The 24011-nt window shown below is 42.1% G+C and overlaps 3 protein-coding genes across 6 annotated transcripts in view; 2 read left to right on the forward strand and 1 right to left on the reverse strand.

Annotated features, from left to right (window-relative positions):
* The first annotated feature begins 4664 nt into the window (after positions 1 to 4664).
* On the forward strand, positions 4665 to 8221 carry dhrs9 (dehydrogenase/reductase (SDR family) member 9). Its single transcript, XM_012836438.3, has 5 exons — positions 4665 to 4822; positions 5849 to 6163; positions 7185 to 7443; positions 7558 to 7721; positions 7868 to 8221. Exons 2-5 carry the CDS (start codon positions 5851 to 5853, stop codon positions 8086 to 8088), a joined length of 957 nt encoding a protein of 318 aa, XP_012691892.1. The 5' UTR covers positions 4665 to 4822; positions 5849 to 5850; the 3' UTR covers positions 8089 to 8221.
* Positions 8222 to 8522: 301 nt separating this feature from the next.
* rdh1 (retinol dehydrogenase 1) lies at positions 8523 to 12763 on the forward strand. Its single transcript, XM_012836436.3, has 6 exons — positions 8523 to 8644; positions 9573 to 9611; positions 9766 to 10096; positions 10770 to 11028; positions 11641 to 11804; positions 12108 to 12763. Exons 1-6 carry the CDS (start codon positions 8642 to 8644, stop codon positions 12323 to 12325), a joined length of 1014 nt encoding a protein of 337 aa, XP_012691890.2. The 5' UTR covers positions 8523 to 8641; the 3' UTR covers positions 12326 to 12763.
* Positions 12764 to 13622: 859 nt separating this feature from the next.
* lrp2a (low density lipoprotein receptor-related protein 2a) overlaps positions 13623 to 24011 on the reverse strand; it is a 63496-nt gene continuing 53107 nt past the window's right edge. For all 4 annotated transcript variants that reach the window (XM_031558611.2, XM_031558600.2, XM_031558606.2 and 1 more), the window contains 18 exons: positions 23415 to 23537; positions 22791 to 22919; positions 22337 to 22468; positions 21891 to 22022; positions 21414 to 21557; positions 21008 to 21173; positions 20789 to 20917; positions 20403 to 20623; positions 18694 to 18873; positions 18392 to 18511; positions 17941 to 18028; positions 17740 to 17807; positions 16911 to 17028; positions 16613 to 16748; positions 16012 to 16119; positions 15736 to 15852; positions 15335 to 15415; positions 13623 to 14298 (listed from right to left, as the gene is read on the reverse strand). In XM_031558611.2, coding sequence (XP_031414471.1) covers positions 14134 to 14298; positions 15335 to 15415; positions 15736 to 15852; positions 16012 to 16119; positions 16613 to 16748; positions 16911 to 17028; positions 17740 to 17807; positions 17941 to 18028; positions 18392 to 18511; positions 18694 to 18873; positions 20403 to 20623; positions 20789 to 20917; positions 21008 to 21173; positions 21414 to 21557; positions 21891 to 22022; positions 22337 to 22468; positions 22791 to 22919; positions 23415 to 23537 — 2357 coding nt within the window. In that variant the 3' untranslated portion in view covers positions 13623 to 14133. The remainder of the gene's footprint in view (positions 14299 to 15334; positions 15416 to 15735; positions 15853 to 16011; positions 16120 to 16612; positions 16749 to 16910; positions 17029 to 17739; positions 17808 to 17940; positions 18029 to 18391; positions 18512 to 18693; positions 18874 to 20402; positions 20624 to 20788; positions 20918 to 21007; positions 21174 to 21413; positions 21558 to 21890; positions 22023 to 22336; positions 22469 to 22790; positions 22920 to 23414; positions 23538 to 24011) is intronic.

Below are 24011 nucleotides of genomic sequence, written 5' to 3' on the forward strand. Positions count from 1 at the left end.
AGATGTAGTCATTTAACCATGTTGATGAAAGGTTTATCTATTTTAAAATGATTAAGTAATCTTGTCTCAAATACCTTGTATGGTATAAATCATGACAGTAATTATTCTCAACTGTAACAGGCCATAAATATGCATGTACATACACACATACACACTAACATATAAATACATACATAACACACATACATAAACAAACACACACTGTACCTGCTGTGTCCTCTCCTTGTGTGCTCCCTTCAGGTGTTCCTGAGTACCTGGTCAATATCAGCAACAGAGGAGCTCGTCCACAGGAAACGCTCTGGACCTGTGCACTCCCTCTACTATCTACTATCTCCCCTTCTATTAGGCTGATAAAAGTCAATGTTACGCCTTTCCCAGTGCAAAAGACACTACCAAGGGGTGAAGGTGCAGTCCCTGAGGCAGTAGTAGGTAGTGGAGGGGCTCAACCAGCGAAGGCTGATTTGTTTTCAAATGATACCCTCCCAACCACTTGTCATGAAAAAGCCTTGCTGGATTATATGTTATGTTTGGTCTGCTTTATCTTCACCTGCTCTTGAGATATATGCAACACTGTCAAATCTGTACTGTCAGCTAACTGTCCAATTAAGAGTCTAAGCTGATTACATGTGTGGAATAGGTCTATGCTATCGTTTTGAAAATCAATTTATTCATCAGACAGTGACTGCCCTGAATAAATACATTAGGTGTCCCTGTCATGTATTTGCATTGACTGGACTATTCCTCTCTCAAAACTAAACCAAAACAAAACAAACTAAGACAATGGTCTGATCAGTGTTGTTAGGTGAACATTCTGTCTTCCAAGCATGTCAGTTCTACACAAGGTCGAAAAAGGCACAGTTTGACCCTCCCTATCATCACTGAGCTCCCCCAAACATAGACAAGAGGTTCCTTCACTTACGCATGTAGATCTTACACATATGCAGACTAAGTGGCGCCAGTACCTAATAATCAAAGTTACACATATACACAGGAAAACAGAAAAGCCATGTCCCTGCTTACATAAGCACATGATTCATACAGAGTAAATATTAATACAACGCACTTGATTAATATATTCTTAAGTCATTAACAGTGTTTGGAAATTATCTCCATCAAGTGTTCCTTCATAAAGATCAGCTGTATTAAAGAAAATCACCCTCTTGGAAAAAAAACTGTATTCATTTGTTTAGAGTTTGAACTGTGATTATACATGAAATAGCATAGGATCTTGTGATCACACAATCCAAACATTGACCTGTGAATACTGATTACCCTAAACAGTAAACACATGGGATGGTCCCTGCTACATGTATTCTGTTCCTTGACGCTCAAACCTAGTCTATTTGTAAATCAAATGTTTTGTAAGTCACTTTTGACCAAAGTGTCTGCTAAATACCTAAACTATAATGATAACTATAACTACAGTCGGCATAGCAACAGACGGAGCTGATGTTCTGGTCAGTGTCAGTATTTAAAATGTATGATATTCAAGAGGAGACATGCTGTTTGTGTTGCTCCCTTATTGCTGCCTTGGGCATATTTCCGTTGTGACGTAAGCCACAGAGATTAAACAGCCTTTTGTTCTCATTCATCAAGCAATCATTACTGTTTTTCAAAGCATGTTAACTTTTTCAGTTTTTCTGGTCTGGGAGGTTGATCTTAGACTTACAAAAGGCAGGGTAGGTCTGGGGAAAGGTGTCCACTCACTTTAAATTACCCTTATCTCATCACAGCATTTACAACATCAACATAGAAATTATCAATGATGTGTTGTAAAAGAAGTTCAATGACCGAGAGGCCATTAGTCAGGTACATTTCTTATTCAAGTTCAAAGGCAAGCCTTCATAGGAACATATTTACATGCAAGGAACTGTTTACGCCGTGTTTTAAAATGTAAACTGCTGGGGTGTTTGATGAGACCTCATCTGATCTGATCTCTAGTGGTGTGTGTGTGTGTGTGTGTGTGTGTGTGTGTGTGTGTGTGTGTGTGTGTGTGTGTGTGTGTGTGTGTGTGTGTGTGTGTGTGTGTTTACATTAAAGCAAAAACAGCCAATTCATAATAATCATAGTCTTCATAATAATATTAAACAATAATAATGATATCATTATATTCATAAAGAACACCTCAAAGAAATTAAACAATTAGACAGATGATGTCTAAAAAGGTACTTTAAAAGTACCATGGGTGTCACTAGAATGGACTGGACTAGTACTTCCACCACGAACGAAAAGAGTATTGACTGTAATCTTTTGCTGCTGAGGGAAGGCAAGGACATGAAACGCTCATCAGAGGAGTGAAGTGATCAAGAGGGAAAATAGCACTGAATCACGGTATTTAAATAGGTTGGTGCAATCCAGTGGCTGTCCTATAGGTGAGAGTGAGGGATTTATAATTTAATTCTAGCAGCTACAGGGAGCCAGTGAAGGATAACCGGAAGTAACGTGTGTCCTCTTGATCTAAGGTTAAACATGAAACAGCCTCCTGCTTGGCATGACTGGTTGTATGTTACAGGACAAGCTATGACCGTCCCTCTGATCATTCCCCCCATGATGGCCTAGCCCTTGATCACTTTGCTGAGGTCACCCAAGCTGAGCTCTCCAGCATTGTTTTAAAAATGAACTCCTCCACTAGCTCTTTGGACGCCATCCCCACATCACTATTGAAAGCGTGTCTCCTAGCCATTGTCCCCACTGCAAACTACATAATAAACAGGTCCCTGTCAACTGGTGAAGTAGCCCCCTCCTTCAAACTGGCAACCATCAAACCTGTGCTTAAAAAGCACGATCTGGACCCTGGGGACCTCTCCAACCACCGTCACATCTCAAACCTCCCCCTCTGAGCAAAGGTCTTGGAAAAGGTTGTCACCCTCCAGCTACATGACCATCTCCACACCCACCATCTTTATGAATCTTTCCAGTCCGGTTTCAGACCTTTCCATAGTACTGAAACTGGTCTGGTGAGGGTTGTAAATTACCTCCTAAGGTCGTCAAACTGCCTCCCCCAGTGTACTTAACTTGCTGGATTTAAGTGCTGCTTTTGACACAGTGGGCCATAGCATCCTGTAGGAGGTGGGAATTACAGGCACTGCTCTGGACTTCTTTTATTTCTACCTCACAGGACAGCAGGAATATGTTACCCTTGGCAATCTCACCTCCAGCATTAGATGCGTTACCTCCGGTGTCCCCCAGGGGTCAGTCCTGGGGCCCCTGCTCTTCTTAATGTACACGCTGCCCCTGGGAAAAATACTACGGAGCCATAACATCCAATTCCACTGTTATGCTGATGATACGCAAATTTACCTCCGAACTTCACCTGACAAACACCTGGCACTATCCCGGACTACCAAATGCCTGGATGACATCCAGCACTGGATGAGAAACAACTCCCTACAGCTAAATGGCGGCAAGTCAGAAGCCATTCTTATTGGCACCCCCCATCAAACAAAAAAGGCCGGTATCACCCACATCACCATCAGTGGTCACCCCACTCCTCTCTCCCCACTCGTCACAAACCTGGGTGTCAAGCTGGACTCATTGTCCTTTGATGCACACATTAAATCTATCTGCCAAACATCATTCTACCACCTCAGAAACCTCTCAAGGCTGAGACCCTCTCTACCCAAACATGCTGCAGAAAGTTGGTGCACGCATTCATCAGCTCCCGTCTTAATCACTGCATGTACAGTACAGTATGTTCAAAACAGTGCTGCCCGGGTTCTCACCAGGACACGGAAATCGCAACATATCACCCCAGTCCTCCACTCCCTCCACTTGCTTCCAATTAATCAAAGAATATTTTTCAAAGTCCTTCTCCAGTTCACATGGCCATAAACACTACCGGTCCAACCTATCTTCAGGACATCCTCACTCCTCAATTCACATCCCAGACACTTAGGTCAGGAAACTCCAACCTCCTTGCGGTTCCCCGGACAATTTGACAATCATGGGAGATCGTGCCTTCTCCTCGCTGGGGCCACACCTATGGAATAAGCTCCCGGAGAATACTAGGGCCTTAGATTTCCTCACTGCTTTTAAATCTCACCTCAAAACTCACCTATTCATCTCTGCCTTCACCTAAAGTCCTGGTTTTTGTGTTGTTTTAGATTGCGCTGTTTAAATTGTTCTGTCTTAAATTGTTCTGTCTTAAATTGCTCTGTTTTTAATATTTTTTTTCCCGATTTCATTATGATCTTATTAATTGTTTTTTATTAAATATATTATTTATTGCAATTTTACATTATCCTATTTTCTGTCTGACTTTAGCACTTCTATTACTTTTTGTTATTATTGTTTTGATTGTTTAAAGTGTGCTATACAAATAAAATCCATTATGTGCTTTGCCCAACCTAGAGGCATAGATATATAACATGTAGAATAAGCTAAATTAATCAAGTTTAGTCTAATGTATGTAAATAGATCTGTAACTTGTATATATGGGAGGTTAACCAACCAAATTCAAAACAATCTGTGAAGTAATCTGTCAATTGCTGAAGAAACTTGAAACCTTGATGGGAGTGGGAGATTAAGACATTTTTGAATGAAAAGTCTTTGAATAAGACCCGAGCTGGTTTCATTCCATTTTGGTTTGGGGCTGTGATCAGCCCATATCAGGCTGCAATCATGTGATAGGCTACGCTAGCCACATAACAACCACTAGATGGAGAACTTGCATAGTAGCGAGTAGTGCGAACCGGAAGGCTTTTTAGATGAAAGTTGCTTTGAAAAGTAAGAGATCATAGCCTCCAAGAGGACTTCAAGAAGAGTCTTTGCATTTCATCGATTTGGCCTACATTGCAATCTTTGTCTAGTCTACGTGGTTCAGGTAAACGAGTTATTTAAAACTGCAATGGCATCAGTGAACTACGGATGCATTTACCTGCTAAAAAAGTACGTTCTTAGTAATGACAAAAGCAGGTAACAAAATGTTTGTGATTTTTGCTCCATTGGGGCTACATGTAGTGCTGGGTGGCTAGATGTATTACTCTAGTGGTCTGCTTGTAGGCTAGCTAATGTGACGACTCTTTCCCATTTCGGTTTCGGAAAGCTACCAAAGTTTATATGACTGCTTGTTGTAGGAGGATGATATTGCCGATTCTTCTGGATTCATGTCTGAATGAAGTGACGGGTGGAGGAGCCGCCCTGACTAAGACTAAGTGTCAAAGTCATGAAAAATCAATCTTGTGGTTGTCTGCCAATCATTGTTTACAAAAGTTTACGATCACTTAGGTAAACGTTGTTATCAATATGTTCTAGCTGCTGGCTATTGACAGGAGTCATAATCAACTGAATGCATACGATTTTTATCGAAGATAATGATGAAACCTACACTGTTAATAGTTTACAACTTTAGTCAACACTTTCTAATGGTTCACCAGGTACTTTGACCAGCTGGACAGTTAACCCTTCACCTAGCATTCTCTTTGGAGCATTGCCGTCTAATTAAGTACACACCGAAAGTTTTAAGATTAGGAATGGAGGGCAGGGGGAGCAGACAGTCATATACGCGGACACAACACAGTAGATAGGTCTGGGCTGCGTGGGCAAAGACGCTTACAGACTGAAAAGCACACATAACCAACTACTCAGAGCACACAGACTCAATAAAATCACAGAATTAAACACTATCATTAACACAGGCTAGAAAACACAGGCACATTCTAAACTGGAACATTTAACACCGAATTTCACATTTACACATCACACACACAGCATTACGGGGCGAACTCGCATCACACACACAGACAGTGCACACCGCCCATGCACGCCACAATATGAATAGGACTTCATCTTTATTTTTATTGTGAATGCTTGGTAAATATGGCATGTTTACCTTTTAATCTATTTTCAGAAATGTTTTTATACATTCTTGGCGGGGTGGCCTTGCTGTTTCTTGTCCGCTGGTTCAGGGAAAGGAAAAGAGTACCTGATCCATCTATGAAATATATCTACATTACTGGCTGTGACACGGGCTTTGGGAACCTCTTAGCAAAGCATCTGGACCAGCTGGGGTTCAGAGTTATTGCAGGCTGCTTCACAGAAAAAGGAGAGGATGAGTTGAGGAAAGCAACCTCAGATAGACTGACAACCCTGGCCCTGGATGTCGGCAATGTTGACAGCATCAACAAAGTAGCAGCCAGCATCAAAGAAAAGGTTGGAGAGAAAGGTTTGTTTCCAGATGTGTGAAGGTGCATGTTCACTTGTTATCTTGATGAACTGTTTCTGAAGGAAGATTTCAACAAACCCCAAGCTCTATCCCTATTATTTTCTGTAACAGTGAAGTAAATTGCCTACACCTTTACTGGAGTTCAACATAAACATATATTATGTTTGCGTTAAAATGTGACACAACACTACTCCAGTAGGCTACATTGTAGTAGTAGACAGGCCTCCAAGCATTTTCTCTGAGGAGCTTTTTGTCCAGTCTTGCATGTAAAATACCTGTGTGGAATGTAAGTGTGGGATGCGGGTTAGAAGAATAACATTGAAATGTTGGATGTTGAAATTTGTAGAAAGTAAACCTATCCTCATCAGCACTACAAACAAAAGATACTCTACTTATTATGGCAATGTATTATTGTGTTGTTTCTCCTTTTGACATAATACATTGATCACACTTAACCAGTTAAAACTGGTCTGGGGAAGTTTACTGTGATGAGGCCAAGTAAGAAATGGAAAGTCTAGTAATGGTATGGATATTAAACTGGATATCTCCCATATTTATGATGATCTACACCCTATACGCAGCATGTAGCGTATCTGGGTATAATTGCAATTATGCTTTTGACTTGTCTGTTATGCCTGACCAGAAATGTGCAGTTGTAAAGAGGGGAAAGTCCCGTCTGTGCTCTGACCGTCCTGATGTAAAGAGGAAGTTTACACTTAGATGTCTGTTTGAGCTGTAAACTAAATTATATGAAATACATCAGCGCTGGTGTCAAAATTGACAAAATTACAATGGCATTTTATGGTTTCAAAATTGCACAACACACATCTACTGTTTAAAACCATCATGAACCTTGCAAAGCCGATGCTGATATAGAGTCAACCGTTTGGGAGTTATCTACGTCATGAAATGCCCCCCCACCCCCCCATGTTGTAGTTGTTTACATAAATTGGTAGGACATTTTTTATGAAAAGTATTACCCATGTCCATTCCAAATCAACGTTATTGGCTGTGTTGACAGGTCTGTGGGCTGTGGTGAACAATGCCGGAATCTCTCTACCCTCTGGCCCCTGTGATTGGCTCACCATCAATGACTACAAGCCTATGCTAGAGGTCAACCTGTGCGGGGTCATCGCCGTGACCCTCAGCGTTTTGCCGCTCATCAAGAAGGCCAAAGGGCGCGTGGTCAACGTGGCCAGTGTGTTTGGCAGGATCAGTCCTTTTGGAGGCCCTTACTGTGTGTCAAAGTATGGAGTAGAGGCCTTCAATGACAGTCTTCGGTAACTTTTGTAGTGATTTATCGAGTTTGCTTGAATGCTAAGCAATTTGCTAGTCATGTGAGAGTAACTGTATCATTTGTTTTACTGTTTTTGTTTTCTTTTGTTTACCCACAGGAGAAATATGGCCCCTTTTGGAGTGAAAGTGTTGTGTATTGAGCCTGGGTTTTTCAAAACAAGCGTGACTGACTCAAGTATGATAGAACAGAATCTGCATACCTTATGGGAACGATTACCCCAAGATGTTAAGGATGACTATGGAAGTGATTATATGAAAAGAGGTAACTAATTAATTTCAATATATACAGTTGGTAATATTATTAGCATGATGGCTATCGTCTATAATCTTAGTCATAAAGTGAAAATGGTCTATAAGGCCTTGGTCTTTAATTCCTGTGGACCCGTGATCTCTGTCTTCCCTTGCCAGTGGGTGCGATGTTGAACACAAGGTTTTTGAAGATGCTGGACAGTGACCTGATGAAAGTTGTGAGCAGCATGGAGCATGCCGTCACTGCTGTGCACCCCCGTACCCGCTACTCGCCAGGCTGGGATGCCAAGTTCTTCTGGCTGCCACTCTCCTACATGCCAACCTGCTTCGCAGACTTCCTACTGGCGAAGGATGCAGTGAAGCCTAAAGACTGTTCTTAATAGGAAATTGTTCTGATGTGATCATATGACTATTTACTTTAATCACTTGCATATTAAAAAGATACTTACCGTAGTATGAATGGATATTTCACCTGGCATTCTTCATGTTGGAATAAAACATACTTGAACCATGTTACATGCATTTGTGATCTCACAACAAAGCCCATATTTATGACTGTTCAAAAATGATTTTATCTCTAGAGCAGATGTGGAGTTCCAAATTGCCAGTCAATTGTAATAGAGCCACCCTATTTGAACTGTCCTGCATAACTGCCGAAGTACATTACTATCTGTTGGGCAGAGATGTCTGAGTAGGTCCACAGGGTTCATGAATTTTATTACACAATGACTGGCGACATGTTTACCCGGTTGCACTGCCTCTAATCAGACCTTTGACACTTAGCCCAGCGCTACACCCCCCCCCACACACACACACACACACTACCTTTGGCTCAAAACAGCACAAAGGCCGGGGGAGCAGAGAACAAGTCAGAGGTGACAGTAGCTTATGCCGATGAACATATGAAACATTAAGCTGCTTGGGCTTGTAGTCATGGTGAGTTCAACAGGATGTTGTACATTAATTCATTCTGAATTAATTTTATGTAAGGAGTAAAGTAGGTCAGCACTACATGTATGCAGTGCTCTAGTCTCATAATCAGAAATGTCTATTTTCTCTGAGGTGGTAAGGCCTTTTCCATGGTTGTACATTATGCATGACTAAGGGTAAGGATCTCGTTTCCACTGTGGACAGTTAATCAGCATATGCCATCTGGTGGTGGTGCAAAACAATATCTTGTTTGACAGTGCTCTGTATTTGAAATCTGCAGTTGAAAACCCTGAACATACAAATTGCTTTGATGTTCTCAGTATATCAACTTTAGATTCTATCTATATTTCTTTAGACTCCATATTTACAAAAATGTGAGAAACATTTTAGAATTCTAAGACATACTTCTTGAGATGTTGAACACTATACAATATAAGAATCAGGCCGTACATATCTTCAATTGTGTATGGCTGTATCTAAATGTTTATGAACTCACTTTATTTTTTGCAGAGGGTTGCTTAAACATTTTAAATGACAATACATAGTTAAACAAAATGAAATAGAGAAAAACGTCTAGTTTGTATTCAAACCAGATTGATTGTCATTCTGTAAATAGAAGCAACCCTGCTTTATAACTCAGTCTTACACTTGACAGGAGTTTGGATCAGCACAACAGATTATGAACAACTATATTTGAACAACAAAGACCAAGTACATTTGAATGGTATTTCGGTTGGCGTGAAAATAGTTGTATTTTCTTAACTGGATCAACTGGATATGCGAGGTGTTAAGTAGGCCTTGGTTACAGCTCATTATGGCTAGAGCTAAATGTCATTAAATCAAGGGATAGGATGAATCATTGAGTTCTACAGGGGTTTTTACGTGTCTTTAATATTTTCCTCTCTGAACTGACGTTTGACCTAATACACTACAGGTGACCGAAGCGGAACACGTTCTCGGCATTCCTGCCCAGGTGAGGAATTTAATTTCACACCCACACCCAGGCCTAGCCGACGCCTACGTTAACAACCTTGCTTCAAAGATGAGATTTCACCAAACCATAGTCTACATGTTTTACAAAGTGTCGGCTACATATACGTTTACTGTTCTTGTTTCTGTCATTACAGGTGTTCACTTGCGTCTTATCTTACACATTCCTCCTGATTGTTGCTGCTGCCGTCTTTGTTGTTTGGTACATTAGAGATTCCTTGAAGGTTGATGACATCGATAAAAAACATGTCTTCGTCACGGGTTGCGATAGCGGCTTCGGGAACCTTGTGGCCAAGCAGCTTGATCGACAGGGTTTTCACGTAATAGCCGCATGTCTTACGGAAAGTGGTTCAACTGACTTGAGAACCGCAGCCTCCCCCAGACTGAAGACAGTCCTGCTCAATGTTACCGACAGCGCGAGCATTGAAAGAGCGGTAGAGATGGTGCGGCGCGAGACTGGGGAGCGAGGTAAATCTGACAGCAGGGGGTAGATAGGGTGCCAGTCTGAGGCAAGCACTGGGGTAGATAAAGTGGAGATAGGGGTTCTTGACGACCGCACAATCCTAAAACTGACCCATAAATCTGCATATTTTTCAAACCACTTTCTTTGGATGGGATAGGCTATTAAGATGTTTAAGCAGCTTTGCCTCTTCACAGGAATCTGACACTTATGTGAAGACTCACAGAAGGTCCTCATTTCGAATAGATTTATTACTCAGACGTAGGCTAATCTCACTTAGTGTTAGTACAGTGCTGACCTGTTTGGTTTAAGAAAAGATAACTGAATCAAGAACGGAATTCCTTAAAAACATGCATGTAGTGGCCGTGGTTCACATGTAGATCTATCTAAACCATGCTAGGGCAAATGTGAATAAATACTTTGGATGAACTGAGGAATAAGTTAGGAGTATCTCTTCAGGATGTTAAAGGCTACAAGAGAATATATAATTGAATCATAGCACACTCTCATTCATTGAGTGCAAACAAATTACAAACTATTTCATAATCGTAGACACAGAAATTCTTCTGTTTTCTGTTAGTTTGTCACAACTGGTATTCTGCATTTAAACAGAAGCCGAATTGAAATCTACTGGATGAATTAATAAATAAATTATACCATTCCCATCTGTTCTTGTCGTAGGTCTTTATGGTCTGATAAATAATGCTGGGAGGTCCATCCCTATTGGACCCACAGAATGGATGCAGCCAGAGGATTTCCGGAAGGTTATGGATGTGAATCTGATGGGTCTGATTGAGGTAACCCTCAAGTTCCTGCCCCTGCTGAAAAAGGCCAAGGGCAGGGTAGTAAACGTGGCCAGCATCCTGGGCAGGCTGGCTCTGGTCGGAGGAGGGTACTGCCTGTCCAAGTGGGGAGTGGAGTGTTTCTCAGATAGCCTCAGGTATGGCTATGACTGGAGTCATTGCACATTTAATCACAATGCGACTGATTTCCTGTCTGCTTAAGCGAGACAATATAAAGGAAGAAAATAATTAATATATATATATATATAGGATTTAAATGTTTTGAACATATTTTTTTCTTGGAACATCTCATATATGTGATCTTGTTTCAAAATTGGGTCCATGGTACATGTCTGTATTGCATTGTATCATGCAATGTGTATCCATTTCTTTGAATCTTGGTTAAGTATTTTTGATCAAGCATTACCATGCCCCCTCTAATATTCTTAGTCTCTATGTCATATCAGTTTGATGGATATCATTCACTATGTTAGCAACACTGTCTATCAGTTCCATCTGTTATCATTCTCACTGGCTGTCTGAGACGTCGCTCATAGGAGTGTCACTCACCTTTGACCTTAGCCCTAAAAAATGACCTAAGACTGTGGCTTTCCCGTGGTTTTTCGTTTCTGTCAAAGTTGGTGGCTCCAGGAATTGTTTTACACCATTCATTAAACTATTATGTGTGCCAGATATTATACCTTCCACAAAAGTCAGATATTTAGCTCGTAAGACATGGTGATTCAGTGAATCTTTTCTCTCGAGTGCAGGAGGGATATGCGGCATTTTGGTATCAAGGTTAGCATCATAGAGCCAGGATTTTTCAAGACAGCTGTGACACGTCTGGATCTGATTGAGGCCGACCTGCAGAGGCTGTGGGACCGCCTTCCTTCTGACATCAGAAACTCGTACGGACCCAAGTATCTGGAGGAATGTGAGTAATCCATAAGTATTTTATGTAGCAAGTATTAACACAGGAAAACTTTCAAAGTGTACATTGTAAACTTAAAGATATTGAAAGAAAATGTAAGTTTTACAAGCCTGACTGAGAGAAGAACTAAGGTGCTCTTTTGTACAGCACATTTAACAAAAGACAGTGGACACAATATGTAACTAAGACAAAAAAAATGTGTCTTTCTAAGTAAACAATAGGTAATATTAGTAACTAATGAGTGTTGCTGAAATGAATAGTATTTAATGGAGTGGATGAATGGTAACATCCCTGTTGTTGTTGCAGACAACAAGGCTCAGAGTTTCTCCATGAACATACTGTGCAGCAGTGACATTTCCAAAGTGACCAGTTGCATGCAGCATGCTCTGACAGCTAAGCACCCGAGGACTCGCTACGGCGCAGGATGGGATGCCAAGCTCTTCTGGATACCCCTCTCCTACCTCCCTGCATTTATTGGTGATTTTGTCGTCGATGTTCTTCTTCCTACTCCCAAGCAGTGTTGAAGGGTGAATATAAATCAGAGAGGAAGTGATGTCATCTTTATCATCACTTCCTTGAAAAACACCTACTTAATTCCTCCCTCCATTCCATTCCTCCCGCCCGCCAACCTCTATTCATGTTCATTCACCTGATTTTTCAGGATGAGCATTTTTAATTGAGGAAAGATAATTGAACCAGTCACCTCTTTACAATGTTCCAAAATAGTATTAACTTATACAAACAGTAAATAAAGGACATTTGATATCCTTTTTGTGCAAGAAACATGAGCTAATTTATATAAATGTGGGAAGAGATCAAGTCTTGTCATTAATTTTTGTTATCTTTATGTCAGAAGAATCCTTGTTATTAGAATGCTGTTCTCTGTTGTGTTCATGTTTGTCAACCTGTCATATCAAAGAACCCTTCAAAGAATTAAAGAAGCACACTTTTACAAAACAAAACATTTATTTGATTCTTTCTCAGCAGCATCAATTTGTTTTCCACTTCAAGGCTACCAACCAAACATTTGGGTGCATCAAGAACAATCTATAAATTGGTATGCTTGTTTTTTCATTATTAATATACAAAAAAAAAAATCACTGAAAAAGAATTTACAGGCCACAATTAAAACCGCTCACCTGATGCATTCCGTATCAACAATGCATGTAGTCTTTACACTACTTCAGTTGCAGCTGGACTCTTTTAACATCCACAAGAAGACTAACTGAACACTTCCACATGGACAGCAAGAGGGGGCAATAACACAAATTGCCTTATAAGTGTTTTTAAAAGAGGCCCTTTATTGCATGATTATTATAAGAGAGGCCACTGCAACAACAAATATCCATCCTGTGTGAAAAACCTACAATCTCAGGTCAGCACAGGGATAAGGAGGGCATTGCTTTTTCTGATTTGTGTGTTCAGTCCATTACAAGTAGACATGCACACTTGTGCCTTTTGCTTCCTGTCTGGAGCGAAAGGGTTTCGACCTGAAAGGAAAGTGTTGCAGGAGGGACTGGACAGACTACTGTAATTGACTGAGACAGAACATAACTAATAATTATCCTTTAGGAAGAGACAAGTTCATAAATGGAATCCAGTGAAGGCATTCTGTGCTTGGATGCTGGAGACTGACTTTCACTTAGAAAACTCAGACAAGTGTGCAAACCTGGCTTGGGAACAGTGTTATTCAGTAGTCTTTACATCGCTAAATTTCCATTAAGGAAATTATCCCAACCAGAGGACCACTGTTCAGTTTCTTTTTTTTCCAGTTCATAAATGAGGTATATAAATATGCAAAACCAACTGCAATTGTCTCCAGTTTCAGTTAAGTGGCAAAGTATAGACTGAAGAATGTTTAAAACTTTGTTACACATAATATACTTTTGTTCTCAATGCATTTAACCCATCCAAAAGATATGCATCTTCTTGAATTGCTATGAATAGGAATCATCTATTTTCCAGATCTTATCAACAAAATCTTTTTTTTTTCTTCAAATTTACAAATATACAACATATTTATAACATCACTATCAGCAGCATCAGTGCAAAGATATACATATAGTACATCACAATAATAAAAAAAAAATCACAAAACAAGAATTGGCATAAGAAATATCAGAAGGCATCGTCATGAAAGACCTCTCTTTTCTCTCCATGTCTACAGCAGTTTTCTTCTCTTTTTTTCTTTACTTGTCTTTCTTAAAATAATCTTAAATTTTATTTCTTTTGTACTCAGGCTGTGTATAAAAATAGATTCTGTGCAAAGCAGAGTGTGTCTTTGATTCCCATATGTGAGACAGAAGGGGATGGGGTGAGGTGGGAGGTGGGGTTATACATCGCTGTCTTCTTTGACGAGGTTGGCTGTGTCGCGGTAGGTGTCCTCGGTCGGGGTGAAGGCGCTGGGTCGCTCCTTCCTCACGGGTTTGTTAGAGGGGACGAAGGGGGGCGGCTGGCTGGAGTCCCCAGTACTCCCTGCCCCCTGCTCTTCCTGCATCTGAAAAACAGCCAATACAAATTGAATACTCTGCAGCACGGTTAACGCCATGCCAACTACAAAAAATGCTTTTCTTTAACGGTGCAAATGCAGTGTTTATTATCAAAACAAATGTGCTTGCAAACCTAAATGGATTATGTAAATATAATGTTTCCTAATGTCTCTGCACATTTAGTAGTTCCATGGGTTGCACGAGTAGGCCTATATCATTTTAGAATCATCATTTCAATGATAATTTCCTGAAAAACACGAGTAGGGCCTACTCAGGGGTTTGTGCGGGAGGTGTCTTGTATCAATTAAAAGCACATAGAGCAAAGCATAAAACGAATGCTATGATATCAATATAACTCTTGGTCTTACCGTATGCAGTAGTGAAGTATATATGATACCGACGATATTTTAACGTTAGTTACTAACATTATACAGTAGCCTAAGATCTAGTTTTCCATAAGTGTTCTTACTGTGTTTACATATTCCGACTGTTTTTATCAGCATTAGTAACATCATTAGTCAGCCCAACCGATTACTAATTGAAATGAGTCATATTTGCTTGTATCTATTTTTTTTACTACATTCATTTGTTTACCCACATAAATGTACTAATCTAGATTGGTAGATATCTAGATATTAAGATTACATACGTGACAAAAGAGAACAAATTCTCAATTCGAAAAAAGACTCAGATTCACTTCTCCTGAATGTATATCAGGGGAAGTTCCTCCACAGCGTGAAACACATTGCAGACTATGGCCATTGTAGGCCTACTCTGTGCAACCCTTATTTCATGGTATTTTGAACTGTTAAAATGATTGTGCCATGATTGTGGCAAAAGGTTGTAGATAATTGAGCAATCAAATGACACCACTTCCTTCCATGCTTCTGAAGCAACGTGATGATGTGCACACACTGAACGGACAGCTAGAGAATGGTGAATCTTCTGAATATGTGAAACAGGCACGAGATAGCAGGCTGTTGTAAAGCCTTTGCATGTGGTGTTCTTGGCGTATAGCTATGTGATGTGTTCGATTCCTCTCACCTCTGAGTAAGTAGGATTTTCAAAGGTTGTGCCTGGTTTCAGTTTTCTTTTGAAGAAGCTCCACTTGGACTCCGGAAACACCTTAAAAAAGACGATGTAGATTACACAGAGATTTTGATCAGTTTGTTTGTAGCACAAACTATCGCTGAGATATTCATCAAGTTTGAAACAATGGAATTTCATCATGCCGGCGTGATTGGCGACTCCTCAGGGTTACGCTTAAAGGAAGTCACAAGGTCAACTTGAGGTCACACACACTCACTTGTGGGATCATTAAAGACAACAAACCATAATTTCACAGACACCACTGGACTTGATCATCTAACCTGAGAGGGCCCACACAATCTACGAACACACATCTACGACCTCTGAGCTGAGCTTCAGCATGCCGGCCATCTCACCTGTGTCTCTGTGGTGTTGACTGGAGTGCTCTTCACCTCTACCGCCTGCTGTTTGCGGTGGTACACCGGGTTCTCAAAGTTATTATCTATCTGCTCACCACTCACATTGACCGTCACCTGCAGGAAAAAATCACGTGCCTTGAGCATTATGCATTGTGATGCTGAAGAGCTACCATTTGGGGTATATTAAATCAACGTATACTAGCATGATATCATGGACAATCATTTACTTCAAACTATGATGCATATAAAACACGAGAATTCCATCTTCAGTACCTGTGTAGCGTGGATGACTGCAGGATCACCAGACGTGCCAGCGGAAGTAGAATACAGAGGATTCTCAAAGGTGATTGGCTGCTGTGCTGCATTGGCAAAGTTCTCATCCTGATAGAAAGCCAGGCAGACAGAGCCATGAAGTAAACAGCGCACTTATCTGGCTTAAGCCGCAGTAAAATTACACATTAACCTTCACGCCGTCCCATTCATTACACCCATTCGGTTCAACTTTTTTTCTCACTCTCGCACAGTAAACCCTCGACACAGACGGTCAGGGTCAAGCTCCTCCACATTACAGAGAAGTGCATCATAAGCAGCTTTACATAGAGTCCTGAAAGGCCTTTAGATGAACATTCACTCCGCTAATCTTAGATCAGAGGCCTGGCTGCAGGGAGTATAAAAGTCCTCTTTAGTTTTTATTAATGCTGTCAATGATGCGCTAGTGTCATTCCTCTACCGGTCAAAAGGTCAAGAAGAGATTTCATGGGGCTTTGAGCACGATTCACCAGAGCACTGATGGGTGTAGTTAAACAGCTGCCATTGACGCTATTGAGTGCCAGGCAGAAGTGTGTGTGTGTGTGAGAGGAGTGTGTGTGTTTACCAGCTGCATGGCACGGTCGATAAACGACACCCCAAGTGGAGGGGGCTCCAGGTCCATGGTAACATTGTCACCCGAGCGAAACGAGACGCCGTTCCCCGTCTCACTGGCCTTCACCAGACTGTGGAGACTGCTCAGGCTGGGAACAACAATAGAGAGGAGGAAGGAGCGGAGGGAGGAGAGGGAGGAGAGACAGAGAAAGAGACAGAGGGAGAGAACAAGTCAGGCTTCCTGAACAATGTAACACTGAGGATATATAGCGTGACGACGGTGATCACCGCCACACTGAAGCGTGGGCTACCTGGGCAGTTTTGGCATTGAGGGGATGAAGGAGCCTGTGCGCTTGTAGTTGAGGAAGACTCCCACTGCCAGCGCTCCAGTCACCAGGATGATGATCACTGCCAGCAGCACTGCTACAGCTGGAAGCAGAGAAACACTCATACATCATCATCAGTCATCACACTCTCTGGACCATTAGCTCTCCCCACTGGAGAACGATCACAACCTCAACCGGGGCTATACCTATGGTGGTCGCGATACAAAGGTCTAGGGTTCAACTACTAAGATGCTCCAACACAGATAACACATCGAGCATATTATAAGTTACTTGGGAAAGAAATTAACTTGAAATTCAGGTGAATACTGAGTGCAAACTTGGTTCATTATTAGCAAGAGAAGAGCTTACTTATTCAAGTTAATCCATTCATTATTACCTCTCTTAACTCTGACATAATAACCGCACCAATAATAAAATGCCAATAAAGAGATTTTGTGTTCTAATTGAAATATCCATTAATGCCATGTGAATCATTCATCACTGGGTCTCTGGGTGTGAGTGAAGATTTAACAGATGAAGGACATTTCTTCTTCAGCGAGGCATTCTGAAATCCCATGGGACAGCTGTCAGTCCAAAGTCTGACAGCATGAAACACGCCACTGGGCACACCATCCCCATATCCAAGGCTTTGATAACAGACCAGCCTCAGACAGCAATGAGGAGTGTTCGTTTTTGGGTTGCATATGGATGGGTAGTATTTGACTGGACACTAGAGAAGCATGTATGATAAAGCTGAAAATGTTTCGGACAAATGTGCTTAGAGCCCTTTACAGGATGATTTGTTGTGTGGTACCTGTTCCTGCAGGAGCCCCTCTGGACATGCCCATCTCACAGTAACTGCCTCGATAGCCATATGGACACCTAGAGAAACATTAGGTAGAATTTTGTTATTGAAAAATTGGCATCAGACAAGGAACTGTCATAATGGTGAAAACACATGCATTCACAGAAATGCTAACAGACACAAAATGCAAATGCATGCATCTGAACTCACTTGCACTTAGGCTGGTCTCCCTCAGTGTAACAGGTACCTCCGTTCATGCATCTGCATGCAAGGGGCATTGCTACTGCCTCTTCAATGGCTGCAAGGAGCGACAGCCATGCAGCAACATTACCACAACATTCCACAACATTCCACACCAACATTCCACAACATCTCCATAACATTCCACAGCAACATTTCAAAACATCTCTATAACATTCCACAGCAACATTCCACAACATCTCCATAACATTCCACAGCAACATTCCACAACATTCCCAAAAAACAAACACCAACATTTCATCCCCATATCACGCCAATGTTGTCACAACATAACATGAAGTTTGATCACCACGACAGCCTGGCATGCAGGTTGATAGTATGGGCTGGAAGGTAGACAGACAGGACTGACAACACTGGGGCACAGCAGGGGCTGTAGAGGGAGAGTTGGGTCTGCCCTTACCTGCATCACACTCATTGGACTGGAAGCCCAGAGGGTTGGAGCCCTGGGGGCAGGCACAGGTGTAGCCTCCCGGCCGCAGCAGACACAGGTGAGTGCACACGTCCTTACAGGGGTTAGGCACTGAGGGACAACAAGGAGGGTTCAACTCTGCTCAGCTCAGTTCAGTTCATGCACATGCAGTCAAATAAATGTATAATGTCTTTCGGCCCTGCTAGGGCACAGTGGAAACACATCAGAGGAACCATACCGAACATGTTTGTGGTCAAGATAAGAGGAGCAAATGGAACAGGCCTGTAGCTCACCAGAGTGGTTGTGTCTGTGCTCCTGGTAGATGCGCACTTGAGTCAGCCATGGGTTCACTGTCAACACCTTCACTTTGTCCCCTTTCCCAAATTTGTCAATTTTCCACACCTCCCCACGTTCCTTGGTGGTCCAGTACACGTGGCCCTCGAAGACATCTAAACTGTAGGGTTTGCCGATATCTACAGGGTGCAAGACAGGCAGGCATTACAGAAGTCTGTAAATATCTACAGGGTGCAAGACAGGCAGGCATTACAGAAGGCTGTAAATATTCCAGTCTGACAACTAGGATTTGTGACTTCTGTTCCCAGAAGAGCTTAATAATGAATACATGACAAAAGAAAACACTTGATATCTCTTAACGGTTGGGCGTATTGCCAGAAACTGTCAGGATCCTGCTGTCTTTGTTTTGTGTTTCCTTGTTCCAGACATGTGCTTTCCCCTGTTTGTTTGTTTACACCATGTGCTTCTTTGTTGTCATCTTGAGCTCCGCCCCCACCTCCCTTCTACCACACCTGCTTTGTTAATCACCCTGTTCGTTTGCCTGATTGGTTTCTCCTGTGTCTTGTTAATTGCCCTTAGTTAGTTAGTTTAGTTCTCCTCTCCTATTATCTGTTTCTGTTAGATTCCTAGGTTGGGATCTGTTTTTCTGTGGATGTTCTGCCCATGTTTGATTCCTAGGTTGGGATCTGTTTCTGTGGATGTTCTGCCCATGTTAGATTCCTATGTTGGGATCTGTTTCTGTGGATGCTCTGCCCATGTTAGATTCCTAGGTTGGGATCTTCTGTGGATGTTCTGCCCATGTTAGATTCCTAGGTTGGGATCTTCTGTGCTTTACCCCTTTTTTGGTTTTCCTAGTTTTGATCTGTGCTTTGGATTTCTAGTTTCCCCTGATCTTTTGTGTTTTCCCTTTTTGGATCCTTTAGTTTCCCTTTTTGGATCCTTTAGTTTCCCTTTTGAGTTATTTTGTATCTGGGCTGCGATTGGGTCCTTTCCTGCAACAACCAGATACTCTTACAATCCAGATACTCAAAACAACAAGATACTCTTACAGGTGCCACATATCATTACATAACATACACCAACTTAAAATACATGCAAACAGAACTGTAGTCATCTGAGGATGGTCCAGAATCTTCCACATTAAACAAATAGACATACTTTGTGGAACATCAGTTTACAATTGATTTCGGCAAGAAAAAAAACACCAACAAACCTTGCATACTAAAATCAGTACATTTCAGCGATGATTATTTAATTCTAGTACACAAGAGACATGGCGTTCTGTTCAGGGAAATAAAAAAGAAAATCTGCAACTAAGTTTGAAAATACTGGCATATTGAATATCATCCATCCTTTTTTTAAATATTGTCATTTCATTTCAATTCTATTCAATTTGTTTTATATAGCGCCAATAACAATTGATCTTGTCTCATGGTGCTGTACAGATCCCATAGCCTAAACTCCTAGAGCAAGGAACTCTCCCTGGCAAGGAAAACTCGCTTGTAATAGGAAAAAAACCTGGAGCAGAACCCAGCTCATATCAGTGTGCTGGCCCGCGGCCCGCGGCCCAAGTTACTTGCCGACCCCTGATATACAGCTTGATAGTGGATAAAAAGGGAGAGAGCCAGCATTCAAAGTAGTGGTTGAAGAACAGCTCAGTCATTTCTGATGGTCATATTTGGAAGAGCATATAAATTGCAGCACTGACCTCCAGACATGATGATTTTCCTCTCTGAGCCCTCTGCTGTCATGGACTCGATAATGTTCTCCTTGGAGTCGCACCAGTATATGCGCCCCCCGTTCACATAGTCTAGAGCCAGGCCAGTTGGCCAGCCCAGGTCCTCATCCAGCAGGACCCGCCTCTGCTGCCCGTCCATCCAGGCCGACTCGATCTTAGGCCTCTGGCCCCAGTCTGTCCAGTACATCATTCTGGAAAGACAGGGGTTTATCAGAACTTCATGGTACCTCAAAAGGACGAACAAAGCCATATCAACACACCAGTGAAAATGACAAACCTTATAAAATTGCACAGTAGGTGTGATGTGTTTACATTATATTGACTGAATTGAGTGCTCTGCTGAGCAACAGTCTTACCCAGAAGATGGATTTACAACAATGGCAGCTGGCTGGTCCAAATCAGTGCTAACCAGCCACTTCCTGTAGCGCCCATCTAGCTTGGACACCTCAATCCGATTAGCACCGGCATCCGTCCAGTAAATATGGCTAAAATGCAAATCATGAAAGTGTTAGCAACTGAATGACTTGAATGAACAAACAAGTGATCAAACAAACAATAATCCCAGAACTACGTACCCTCCAATCGAATCCACAGCGATGCCATCAGGCTTGGCGATGTATCGGAGGTTCAGGTTCACCTCCTTCACTGGGTTATTGCCTTGGTCATCAAATGTGGTCATGTATGCACGCTTGATGGCCCCAAACTGAGAGCCGCGTCCCAGCACGGTCCAGTACACGATACCTGAAACCACAAATTAAGGTTGAGGTGAGCGTGTCCCTACTGGATACCACTTGTATAACTACCAGACCGCACACGATGACAAAACACTAGAGTAAAACCACTCCCTGTCTAAAAAGTAAACACTATGTATGGAGAAGTTTGCCAGTGTGTTGCAGAGACAAAGCTTTCCTATTACTAATATGCTTCTACAGCCACAGGCCATGTTTCCTCAAAAAGGAGCTGCTAGCTAGGTTCTCTTACTGAGTCCAAGGCCCTCGGGGTCCCACAGGTAGTCCAGGGCCTGGATGTGCTCTGCGTTGTCAACATAATCGGAGTACTGCTCGGTGGAGAGGTTGAAGCGTCGGATGCGCACGTTATCAGGCAGCAGCAGGACTGGGGGGTTCCCTGGAACGGACCACCAGACAGACAACCCGCATGTTACAAGGAATCAATACTGAGAACAAATATGCTGCCGGAGACAGATCTGTGAAAAAACACTGTTATGCTGATTAGCAAAACTATAAATTTGCGAAGCACTGTATGGTAACAAAATACTATACACACGGCCTAAGTCCTGCCAGGTGAAGACCCAGAGGCGGTGAAAGTATGCAGCTCACATAAAGTATGTTTATAGGGAAATACAGTGGGGTGTTTTGATCTTGGCTGGTAAAGAGGATGAAAGGATAGTGAGATGGAGAGGGAGGTGTCGTAGGTGCACGGCGTCTGTTTTCCCCTCACCTTCAGCGGCACACTCCAGCCCGTGCTGCTCCCCCACCGTGCGGAAACCCGGAGCGCAGAAACACTCGTAGCTGCCCTTAGAGTTCTTGCACTGCTGAGGACACGTGCCATACACCTCACACTCGTTCACATCTACACACACAAACACACACACAAAATAAACTTAGTACACATATATATATACATATGCAAGATACTCATACATCCATAAATACAGATACACACACCCTATTCACAAATGTACACACATTAATTTGTCTTCATTGTTACCATTATCCATACAATTCATTACATGATAAAAATACATCTCTGGCAAAATATATCAAATTTGACCTATCTATTTGACCTACCTATTTGTTCTATCTTTAATCATTTCTAATGCTTTTGTTCTCAGTGTGTTCAATTCTCTGGTGTGTTAAGTGTTAAGTATTTGAGGTGTTCCATACCCTCACAGGTGTTCCTGTCCGTCTGGGTAGGTTTGTAGCCGGGGCGACACGAGCACAGGAAGCCTCCGCCTGGCAGATCAGTGCAGTTATGCTCACACACATTCTCACCGCAGGAGCGTCCACTGCCGACGTCTGATCAAGGAGAAACACACACACACACACACACACACACACACAAAGATTATTCTCACGTTTTCTTGTATGGTCTTTTTAGAACTAATGCACACAGACAAAACGAAGAGTAAGACAAACATATGTCAATGTAGGAATTGGGGTAGCAATACATAATTTCAATCTAATGAACTTAAAATCTCCACTAAAGCACAAGGACTGGTAACTGAGGATCCAAGAAGATGGATCCTGTGTTCCTGTGACTGTTCACTGTAACTACTGGTGGAGGGTTATATGAGCCTGGTCTTAGTATAAAAAGGTGGATCAAGCAGGAGACACTCACTGCAGCCCAGCTCATCGGTCTGGTCCCCACAGTCGTCATAGTCGTCACAGGCGTACTGCAGCGGGATGCACAGGCCGTTGCCACACTTAAACTCATCAGGTGAACAGGGCCCGTGGGTAGGGGCCACACCTGCAGGGGTGGAGAGGGGGTGGAGGTTATGGTACAGCAGTGGAAGACCAGGGATAGGAAGTAGGGCTGTGGTCAAATGTGTGACAACCTGAAGGTTTATGCTGAGAACCACTACAGTAGTTTAGTGGTTGCATGTAAAATTCAAATGCGGAAGGTTCAGTGTAAGTGTTAAAACGTAACTAGGTCATGTTAATGTAATGTAAGTTATGGGAAACTCAAAGTAAATCAGTAGCTGCATTGTCTAATGCTACATTGTGTATACAAAGTGGATAAATCATGTTGTATTGATGGCATAACTATCACCGCATCAGTTAATGAAGGAATCAGTGAATGAATCAATCCAGCAACAGGCCACACACCCATTTATCCATGTATTTATCTACTTACCAATAAATTGTAGGTGCTTGTTGTCTTGCTAGCTACTGAGTTGTCTGTCAGTGTGTGCAATCTTTCTGTCTCTCTCTCTTTCTGTGCCTAGTGGTCTGTGGTACTCACAGTGCTCCTGTCTCTCATCAGTGCCGTCCCCACAGTCGTTGACAGTGTTGCAGAGCTCATGGCTGTAGATGCAGCGGTTGTTGCCACAACGGAAACGGAATGGCGGCTCACATTCAATATCCACTGTAAAGTAAACAAGGGTTTAAGACTCTATAGCAGACACACAGGTGTGCAAGATAGAGCGAGAGAGAGAGAGAGAGAGACAGAGAGAGAGAGAGAGAGAGAAAGAGAGAGAGTGTATATGTACGAAAAAAGGACAAACATTGACATACATACAGTACTTAATGGGTGACTGTGTCATTCAGAAATGTGTGTCTGTGTGCTCCTGAACCATTGGGAGTGTCTGTAGCTCTGTGTGTGTGTCTGTGTGTGTGTGTGTGTGTGTGTGTGTGTGTGTGTGTGTGTGTGTGTGTGTGTGTGTGTGTGTGTGCAGTGGAGGCAAAGCAGGATTCTTCGCCTACTGAAGTACGTATGTAGGATCAGTTTATCCTAATATGAAGATGACAGTGACTAGCCTTCTAAAATATCTTCTTACATTATTCTGTATAAGATGTCCATATGTACACATTTTTAATTATTACAATTGATATATAATTG

This window comes from Clupea harengus, chromosome 2 (assembly GCF_900700415.2).
Source record: "Clupea harengus chromosome 2, Ch_v2.0.2, whole genome shotgun sequence".
Taxonomy (NCBI): domain Eukaryota; kingdom Metazoa; phylum Chordata; class Actinopteri; order Clupeiformes; family Clupeidae; genus Clupea; species Clupea harengus.